We start from the raw sequence: 10847 nt of genomic DNA on the forward strand, positions 1-10847 counted from the left end.
TGGGCTTGTTGCTGGGCAAGGAGAATTCCTCCTCTTGAGGTTTGTAATTGATTTCTTTCTTTATACAGGTCTGTAATTGATGTCGAGGTGTATCGTGTGAAGGCCCTTCTGGCCTTCTGAACTCCATTTTAAATGAGATTTCCTTTATTCTGTTTCACAACACCTTAGATATGCATTTGCACTCATCTGTTGACACATTTGTTTTTGAATAATCAACCTTTACAGCAGTGAAACACGATAAAATTTGTTCTAGAAATGAGTAATTCTTTCCGACATCTATATAGATTTCTTAGAGTTTCTCTGATGGTATAAAGCCAAAATATCTTAACTTCTTTGAGTCTCATTCTCCTCATATGTTAAAGATCCTTATGTTACAGTGTGTGTTCGACATGTAAATGAGAAAACGTGTGAAAGCACACATGCTCCCTGGCACATAACAGGCATACAGTTAACTGAATAGTTAAAAATTGGCTCTTTAATTAACAGGATGTGAAGTCTGGATGATTGCTCTTCGAAGGGCTGATTTGAATTCCTTATTTCTTAGACTGTAAATCATCGGATTGAACAGAGGAGTGAGGATGGTGTAGGACACTGATATTAGAGTGTCTTGACTTGAAGAGTAATTAGATTTGGGCCTTAAGTAAATGAAAGAGGCACAACCATAATGAACAGTTACCACAATGAGATGGGAGGCACAGGTAGAGAAGGCTTTGTATCTTCCAACGGTAGAAGGAATTTTTAGAATGGCAGAGATGATGCGGACATAGGAGACCATGATAAGTAACAGTGGAATAACCAAGACAAACACACCGAGCATGAATATGACCAACTGACTGAGGCGAGAACGATGAGATGCCAGCTTGAGGACAGGAGAGATGTCACAGAAGAAGTGATGGAGCTGGTTGGAGGAGTGGAAGGGCAGGCGAAATACCAGCGAGGTGGTGACCAACGAGACAGTGAAGCCACAGAAACAGGCAGCAGCCACTAGTCCCACACACACCCCATGCCCCATGAGCACCGTGTAGCGCAGAGGGTTACAGATGGCCACGTAGCGATCATAACCCATGGCTGCCAGCAGGAAGGAGTGGGAGCAGCCTAGGAAGAGGAAGGTGAACATCTGGATGGCACAGCCCAGGAAGGAGATGGTCTTCTTCTGGGCCAGCAGGTCCACCAGCATCTTGGGTACAATGACGAAGGTGTAGCAAGTCTCAGAGCAGGAGAGTACAGCAAGGAAGAAGTACATGGGGGTGTGCAGGGCTCTGTCCAGCACAATGGTGGAAATGATGACGGCGTTGGTGCCCAGAGTGAACAGGTAGACGAGCAGGAAGACAACAAAGAGCAGCCGCTGCAGCCCGGCTAGAGAGGAGAAGCCGAGGAAGACAAACTCTCTCACCAGCGTCTCATTGACCCACTCCATGGTCACTGCTGCACAGGAGAGCCAGAGCCAGAGCCAGAGGCCCGGCTCCAGGGAGGGAGAAATGCACGGGAAACTCAGCACAAAGTCTGCAGCTGGCAGGCATTTCTAAACGTTTGGTGGAACTCATTCATTCCCTCCAAGAAACATCTGCTGAAATAAGAATTAAGGCTAAACACAGAATAGGATAACTGGCGACCAGTTAGGAGGCTTTGTCTGAGCCTCAGAAAATGTTCTCTCTCTAGCAGAGGATTAAGCACTTGGCTATTAGGTTTCCCTTGTATCTTACTTATGAATTATCTAATGAATTATTGTGTTTTTCTTGCTCACTACAAGCCCAAGGCAACTAGCTCTCCAAAACTGAGAATAATGGTTAACTTCAGCTATCTGAACTTGATCAGAGCGTGGAATAAAAGAAATGAGTAGTGCTCAGACACAGCATGTGAACTTCAGATTATCAACCAGAAAATGAGAAGGGAGAGGAAGAATTAGATAAACTCTAAGCAAAAGTGTAAGAGGATTTGTGTTTATTGGCAGCTTATTATATGCTAAGATATGTGGTGAGAATATCACATACATCATGTCAATTGTTCATTACAACAATTTTAAGTCAATACCCAAAACAATAAGAAAAAAGGAAAAAACCTTTACTGTTATTTCTAACAAAACGACAACAACAGACTAATCAGAAACACTTCTGGAGGGTCCACAAAGTAGAGCACTAAGCCAAGGATAGAACAGAAGATAACATTAGTTTAAACAAATATTCTCCTCTTTCAGGAACTAAGAGTCACTAAGGTAGATTTAAAAAAAAAAAAAGACATTAACTTTAGGTCATTTTGTACCACCCTTCACTTTTCCCATTTTAGCTGCCTCAGAGAAACTTGGAAAAATAGTTTTCACAAAAATGGCCAAGTTTGTCACAGAAAGTGAGAGAGAATGGGACAATTGGGCAGTTTTCCAGATTCCAACTCCTAATATAAATCATAGGCTTTATATATTTTATATCTTGCTGTATCAGTAAGATTCCTTTTGGAGATTCTGCTACTAAACACAGTTTGCAAACTGCTAGAAAGGAGTATTTCTAAAGTCATTTTTAGGCCTTATATGAGACAATTTTTTCATGTGTGTGTTTCCCAACTGACCAAGCCTAAGAAGGAAAAACTCTCTGGATGAAAAATCACCTAACACGTATTGGTCACATCCAATTATTGTTTATACACTTCTTAATATATTTGTATACTTTTATATCACTCTGTGTTGAAGAATCATTTGCACCTGCTACCAGAATTTTTTTTTTTTCATTTTTCTAGTCAATAGCCAACCTTAGCTTTCTAGACCTTAAGGTAAATGACTGGAAGTTTCTGAAACTCATTTTATCTATTCCTATAATTTAGAGGTGGTAATTTTTCGCTTTTTCTTAATTACTAGAAACTAGTCCTAAACTTAGTAGGTATAATTATTCATTTATTTGAAGTTAGTGTTAGGAAACTCACATACACTGGTTTTAAAGCTCTTTAAACGAACAGTAGAAATTTTTCATTCTGTAACTATAAAGATATGTCTGTTACATATAAATACACAGAATGTATATACTGTGTGTATCCCCATTATATATATATACACAGACACATATATACATACATATATATACATACACATGTATATTAGTTATATATTTTCTATATCAAGAATGGTGAACTGATGAGACACTTTCTTTATAAGACCTCCACCTAGACAAATGAATTTCCATCTATTTCAAGACATCGAGGGAAACCTAAATTCATGGTCATTGCTTAACACTGTCTTATCACTTTCCCAAGCCTTTTCCAGCTCTCCTTTCAACTAACCCATGTCTAATCCCCACTATATCCTCACTCCACTGAGTATGATTTGTAGTCTAGACCACAGAAGCCAGGATTACCTGATTCTGAAGGAGTACCTGTATCTCCCCAATGCCATAACAAACAAACAAAAACTATTTGGATTACTTGTCACTCAGACCCATGAGAGCAGATGATTTCAGTTAAGTGGATTTTTTTTATATACTATTAATATAACTCCACAGTCTAAATGAGATGTGATTGATATATTTGCCCTTTTCATGGTGTATGGAAACCCAGCGGCACAATTTATCTGAGAAGGCAGCCCCCATCAGCTCAAGAACATATCAAAGACCACCACAATGTGTTATGTCAGTACTACAGATAGAAAGATGTAAGAGCAGAAGGATAAAATCTTCCAGCCAAATACCCACAGGCTATGAAACTAAGGGAAACGCTCACTCAGTTTGGAATGAGAATATCTATATTTTAGGTTGAGCTCCGTGCAACTTCAGGTAAGGTACTTAATGTGGATATTCAGACTCCTTATTTTAAAATTAAAGAGGACAGGACAATAACTAATAAACGGTAAGGATGCATGGAAGGCACTTAAGCAGAGGCTCCTTGCACAGTTTCATGCAGAAGGAGACTTGACTTAGAGCATTAGCTGAGGGCTGCCCCTAAGAGCCTCCTCAATTCATGGAGTCCAAGGTTCTCTAGTTAGATGTCCCCTGAAGTCCCCTTATGATATTTTAGAGCCCGTGGATGGAATTCAGGTTATGATCCTTAGAGATGACACTCTCTAACTTTTTTTTCTAACTTCTTAGATACTCCACAGGGATTTTATGTAATTTAGATTTATATAGTGACTAAACACTTGAGGGTACAGTGTATCTTAAAAGGGGGGCAAATCTATATGTTTTTCAGGTATAAAACTTGAGATATTCAAATATTCATCTTAGGAACAGTATCAATCAAATAGCTGGGAGAAATTATGCAGGCAGCCTCAGATATAAAGAAGTGGAATTTTTATATTCTTAGGTATACATGAACACTCTGAATCTGCTTTATTAAAATGGAGTGTAAGTGTCAGTTTTCAATTATGGCTTAAATCATACATCCTTGAGTAGACAGCAGAAAGAGAAGCAGAGATTTGATAAATACTTGTTTCATTTAATCATGAGTTAAATCTTGAAGAAAAAGAAAGAAGGAAGGAGTGAAGGGAGGGAGGAAGAGAGGGAGAGAGAGAGACTAAGGAAGGAAGGAAGGGAGGAAGGAAGGAAGGAGGGAAGGAAGGAAGGAGGGAAGAAAGGAAGGAAGGGTCTAGATGGGAGGGAAATGATCCAGTATAATTATCAAGAAAAATTCAGAGAAGTATACGGACCACAACAAATCACTTTTAGTGCTTGGAGTTAAAAGCAGCCCCTGGTTCTCCTTCTTAACCCTGCCACTATCCAGAATTGCACTAGGTGGAGGTGTCCATAAGCACTACCCCTCACTGAGGTCTAGACCCCACAAAGCCCCAGACTAGATCAATATTCCCCCTGCTCAGTAAGTACCTACATTGCTCTTCTCCTTGCAATTAAGACAGAAGCAGCTATTCAGTATCTGCAACTCCTTAGGAAAGTAGATTTAAGCCAAAAAACAGAAACTGAGGAAGTAACAGAAGAGAGTGAATCTGCCTTGAGACAGGGGCTCTCATCTGCATCAATAAAAACAGCCTCCCCTATTCATCAGGAAGCTCAGCTTGTCCAGCCAAAATCACTGTCTTGAGAAGCTGCAGTTCATGCAGTTCTTAGAATCACACGGGAAGTGGTTACTAGATGCACATACTGTGATCACTGGACTCCTGAGGCTTCATCTGCTGCCCTGAACACTTTGTCTTGACGTTAATTAGAAGTCAAGTTTATTTTGGAAAAACAATGTCGCCAGTTTCTCAAAGGTAGTCTTAGTTGAGGAACCTGGGGAGCAGGAGCCATGAGCATAATTAGCCTATGTCTGAACTGGAAATGGAGTCCCTCTGTGATGGATTCTGAAAAACAAATCACCACGGTTTACGCTGTAATGCAGGAAACCAAGTGGAAATTTTTCATTGAATTTTAGGTCAGGAAATTGGGGTATTTATCCAGTAATTCTCAACTTTAGCGATTAGAAGAATCAAAAGGGATCTTAATTACAAATTCATCTTCCCAGATTCTTGTCCATAGAAATTCTAATCAGGAATATCTGGTGGTCTGCAAAAAAGCCTAAATTTTTAACAAGTAATTTTAAGTCTAGCTGAGCATTTTCATTAAATTGCTTATTTTACAAATAAAGTTTAAAATTTAAAATAAATGAGGTAATTAATTAAATGAGATTGTAAATCAAAAAATAATTGTTTTAAACTTTTGGAGGCTTAAATTAAATACTATAAAATGTTCCTAATTTTTTTGTATATATATATATATATTTTTTATTGAAGTATGATCAGTTTACAATGTTATGTCAGTTTCTGGTGTACAGCACAATACTTCAGTCATACATGAACAATACATATATTTGCTTTCATATTCTTCTTCTCCATAAGTACTACAAGACACTGAATATAGTTCCCTGTGCTATATGGTATAAACTTGTTTATCTATTCTATATGTATCAGTTAGTATCCTCAAATCTCTAACTCCCAATTTATCCCCTCCCACCACCCTCCCCCACCAGTAACCACAAGTTTGTTCTCTATGTCTGAGAGTCTATTTCTGTTTTGCAAATAAGTTCATTTGTCTTTTTTTTTTTTAGATTCCACATATAAGTGGTATCATATGGTATTTTTCTTTTTCTGGCTTATTTCACTTAGAATGACAATCTCCAGGTCCATCCATGTTGCTGCAAATGGCATTATTAATTTTTATGGCTCAGTAGTATTCCATTATATAAATATACCACAACTTCTTTAAAATGTTCTTCACTTAAATGTACAGTTTGAAATGTGACAATGAATATATGTATGTTCATGTATAACTGAAAAATTGTGCTCTACACTGGAATTTGACACAACATTGTAAAATGACTATAACTCAATAAAAAAATGTTAAATAAATAAATAAATGTACAGTTTGGTGAGTTTTGACAAATACATACATCCAAGCAATAATCACCCAATCAAGTTATGGAACATTTCTACAACCCTAAAAGTTTCCTTCTGTCCTTTGTGGTCAGTCCTACCCAGCCCTGGCCCAAAAGAAATACTAATCTTGCTTTCTGTTGATATGGTTTGCCCTTTTCCAGAATTTAATATAAATAGAATCAAACAGTATATAAATTTTTGTGTCATTTCTTTCACTTATCATAATGTTTTTGAGACTCATTCATATTGTTGAATTTATTAGTTAATTTTTTACTGCTTAAGGGTATCCCATTTACTAATCATCACAATTTATTCATCTCATGAACTACTGAGGACATTTAGATTATTTCCAGCTTAAAGCTAGTAAGAATAAAATTCTTAACGAATATTAGTTTCTAAGTCATTATGTAGACATATATGTTCATTTATCTTTGTGGTTTATCATTTATCTTTGTGAGTACCTAGGAGTAGAATGGCTGTTTGATTATTTATAAACTGCCAAACCATTTTTCAAAGAGGCTGTATCACAATTAATCCCCATCAGCAATGTATGAATGTACCAGTGCTTTCACATCCTAGCCAACTCTTGGTGTGCTCATTATTTTAAATTTCTTAAATGTATAGGGACACTTTGCTGGACTTTCATGAGGTATTCTCTTGAAAATTAATCATGTTGATCATTTTTCATGTGCTCTTGGCGATTGGTACATCTTGTTTTGTGATGTTTTAATTAGTTTGTCTTTTTTTTCCTTTGTAAAAGTTATTTTTGTAATCTGAATACAACTCATTTATCAGATATATATTTTTCAAATATGTACTCCTACTATGTGGTTTATTTTTCCATTTTATTAATCATGCTTTTTAATAATAGTTTTAATAAAATAGAATTTTCATACCATAGAATATACACTTTTGAAGTGTACAGTTCAGTAAGTAATATACTCACAGAACTGTGCAACCATCAACATTATCTAATTGTACATTAGCAGAAGTTTTTAATTTCATATAGTTCAATTTACTATCTTTTTCTCTTTAATATTTATGTTTTCCTTTTACTATCTAATAAATACATATCTATTCCAAGCTGCATATTTTCTCTTATGTTTTATTTTGAAATGTGTACAGTTTTGACTTTTTTTAGTTAAATTGTTCATATGAGAATAGGTAAGAGTCAAGGTTTATACTGTTTAATATGTATATCCAATATTTCCATCAGAATATGCTGAAACGACGATTCTTTCTTCATTGAAATACCTAGGCAACTTTGTTGAAAATCTATTGACCTTACATGCATGGTAGTACTTCTATATTGTGCATTCTGTTATGTTGATTCATGTACCTACTCTTTTTTTAATTTTTAATATCTACTTTCTAATTATAAGCAATACATGTTCATTACAGACAACTAGAAATACATAAAAGCATAAATTAAAAATGAACAATCACCCATGATCCCCACCTCCCCGGAGATAACCATTATTAGCATTTGGATGCATTTATTCCCAGTGTCTACATATTTTTAATTGAAGTATAAATGAACTACTGTTAGTTCCAGATGCACAACATAGTGAGTTGATATTTCTTTCCATTACAAAACAATCACCACATTATGTCTAGTTACCATCTGTCACTGTACAAAGGTATTACAACGTAACTGACTACATTCGCACATTCCCCATTCTGTACATTTCTTCCCCGTGACTCACTTATTTCGTTACTGGAAGTTGGTACCTCTCCATCTCTCATTTATTTATGCCTATTCTTATGCCAATGCCACCTGGTCAATGTTGTGCTATATAGTATGTCTTGAAATCAGGATCATCTTGCCAACTTGTGCTCCTCTATTTTAAATGTTTTCATCTATTTCTTAATTGTTTTGGTTATTCTGTGTGCTTTGCATATCCATATAAATTTCAGAATCAATCTTTCAATTTTTAGAGAAGACTATGCTTTGTATCTGTATTGTACTTGTGCTTGACAATAAATCAGATTAAGGATAATTGCCATGTTAACTATTTTGAGTTTCTCAATCTATTGGCATGCTATAACTTTGTATTTTTTTTAGGTCTTCTTTGGTTTTTCTTTTCTTTTCTTTTTTTCTTTTTAGCTTTCAGTATATAAAACTATTTTATAGTTTTGACAGCATTTTACATTGCTTTTGTGTATCAGTTTCACATTTTTGTTGGTATTGTAAAGAAATACAGTTCTGTTTTTTACATCAACTTATGACCTTTTATTCTTTGTACGTCATACTACTTTGCTAAATTCACTTACCAGACTTTTTTTATTAAAAAAGTTTTATCAGCTTTTTACTTTGCAGGAATTTCTATATAAATAATCACATTTTCTGTGAGTATAGTTTCAGTTATTTTCCACTACAGTTACCTTTTATTTCCTTGCCTTGCCTCATGGCATGGGCTAGTACTTTCAGTACAACATTGACTTAAAGCAGTCAAAATAGATAGCTTCCACTGATTCTGAGTCTAGAAATCACCTAACACATCTTTAATGGCCCAGGATGTGGTCTACCTTTTCAAATTGGCTAAGTGCATTTGATGAAAAATAATTTTCTGCTATCGTTGAGTGTGGTATTTTTTTAAATATTAATTATGTCAAGATTGGCATTATTTTTAAGGAATGGACATATAATTTTTTATTAACTTATTTTCTACTTGTTTTATCAATTACAGAAAGAGAATATTGAAATCTTCACCGACATTTTGGAATTGCCTGCTTTTGTTTTATCTTGTCACTTTTTCCTTCCCAGTTTTTGAACTTATAAAATGAATATTCATTTTTGATCATCAGATTTTTTACTCAATTTTTTTCATCTTTAAAAATGTTCACCTTTACTTTTGTTAATATTCTTTATGCTGAAGTCCATTTTGTCTGATGTTAAAATAGTCACTCTGGCTTTCTAATGATAAAAAGGTTGTGCTTTTTTATCCTAAATTCTTACTGTTATCTGAAAATTCATATTTAAAAAATTAGCTTCTTGTAGAAAACATATAATTGGAGTCTTACTTTTTATCAAAGTCTGACCAGCTCTGTCTTTTAATTGATGTGTTTAGACAGCAATTAAAATTTATAGTTGAAGTGTTTCCTTTCATTGGTGGGTTTAAGTCTATGATCTTGCATTCTGATATCTGCTCCATCAGATCTTTGTTCCTGTTTCCCCATTTTTTTGACTTCCATTGGTTATAATCCATTCCTCCTTCATTCTCAGTTTATAGGTAATCATTGATCTGCTTTCTCTTACTACAATTTAGTTTGAAATTTTCTAGAATTGTATATAAACTGAATAATACAGTATTCAAAGTTGTCTAGTTTCTTTTATTCAGCACAATAATTTTGGATTTTATCCATATTTTATTGTGTATCGGTAGTTGTTCATTTTTATTTCTCAATGAATTTGTCTGGAAATACCATGTTTTGTTTTTCTTTACTTTTACTGTTCTAGAAATTTGTGCCACTATATGTAAAACTTCTATAAATATTTGTGTATAAGTATCTATGTGGACATGAGTTTAAAGTACCTTGGGTGTGGAAGTGCCTGGTCACTTGGTAGGTGAATGTTTAACTTTTTAAGAAACTATCAAAATGGTCTGCAAAATGTTGCAATTTTACATCCTCATGAGTAGTTTAAGAAGATTCCAGTTGTCCCACATTCTTGTATAGTATATGGTATTTCTGTACTTTAAGTTCAAAGGAGTCCCTCCATTCAAGGCCTCAATCTCCTGGAGTACACTAACTCTATAAGACCCAGGGTTTGCTGTAGCATCTGCCTTCAGGGACACAGAGCTGCTAAGGTTGCATCTGTCCACTTAGATCCAGCCCAGCCAGTGAACAGAGCTTTCTCTCATCTGGAAGGGCTAATCTTACCTCCTAGATTTTCCCCAATCAATTCTGGAAAAAAAAATACTGCCTGATGTTCTTCCAAATTTGCCCATTTCTCTCTTTCTTTATACTTTGATGGGACACAGGATAAAGAAACCTGGGATTGTGCCAGAACGCTGCTCATAAAGTAAGTGCTTCCTTTGTGTTATATTTCACCAACTCTTTTCTCTTAGCAACACCACCTGTCAGTCCACCCTACAAATATGTTGGGTACTAAAGAAAGATTCAAAAGCAGAACTGGTGGAAACCATACACAGGTGAAGTGGGTCATAGCACCAGGGTTCAGGGGGGCAACACATAGACAGAGACAATATGGTGAAGGCAGAGATCCAGCTGGACAAAGTCCAACCATCTGAATACAGAGGGAGATTAGAGTTAAAGAAGGACTAAGAGAGTGTAAAACAGAAAAATATTCCTAAAATGACTTAAAGTAGGAAAAATAATAGGAACCACCTGGACAGCAGGACAGATGTGTACTTTAGCAGAAGAAAAAAATGTACCTAATGTATTGCAGATGGAAGAATAAGTTAGGAGCAGCTAGAAGTGTGAAGTATACTGTCTGTGTGAAAATCAGAAGACCCTGATCTATTTCCTAAGCCACTGGTTTATA

General features: G+C 35.5%; 1 protein-coding gene across 1 annotated transcript; it reads right to left on the reverse strand.

Moving 5' to 3' along the window:
* Positions 1-475: 475 nt before the first annotated feature.
* On the reverse strand, positions 476-1721 carry LOC102515961 (olfactory receptor 10K1). Its single transcript, XM_006172464.2, has one exon. The coding sequence runs from the start codon at positions 1415-1417 to the stop codon at positions 476-478; it is 942 nt and encodes a 313-aa protein (XP_006172526.1). The 5' UTR covers positions 1418-1721.
* Positions 1722-10847: the final 9126 nt, after the last annotated feature.

This window comes from Camelus ferus, chromosome 21 (genome assembly GCF_009834535.1).
Source record: "Camelus ferus isolate YT-003-E chromosome 21, BCGSAC_Cfer_1.0, whole genome shotgun sequence".
NCBI lineage: Eukaryota > Metazoa > Chordata > Mammalia > Artiodactyla > Camelidae > Camelus > Camelus ferus.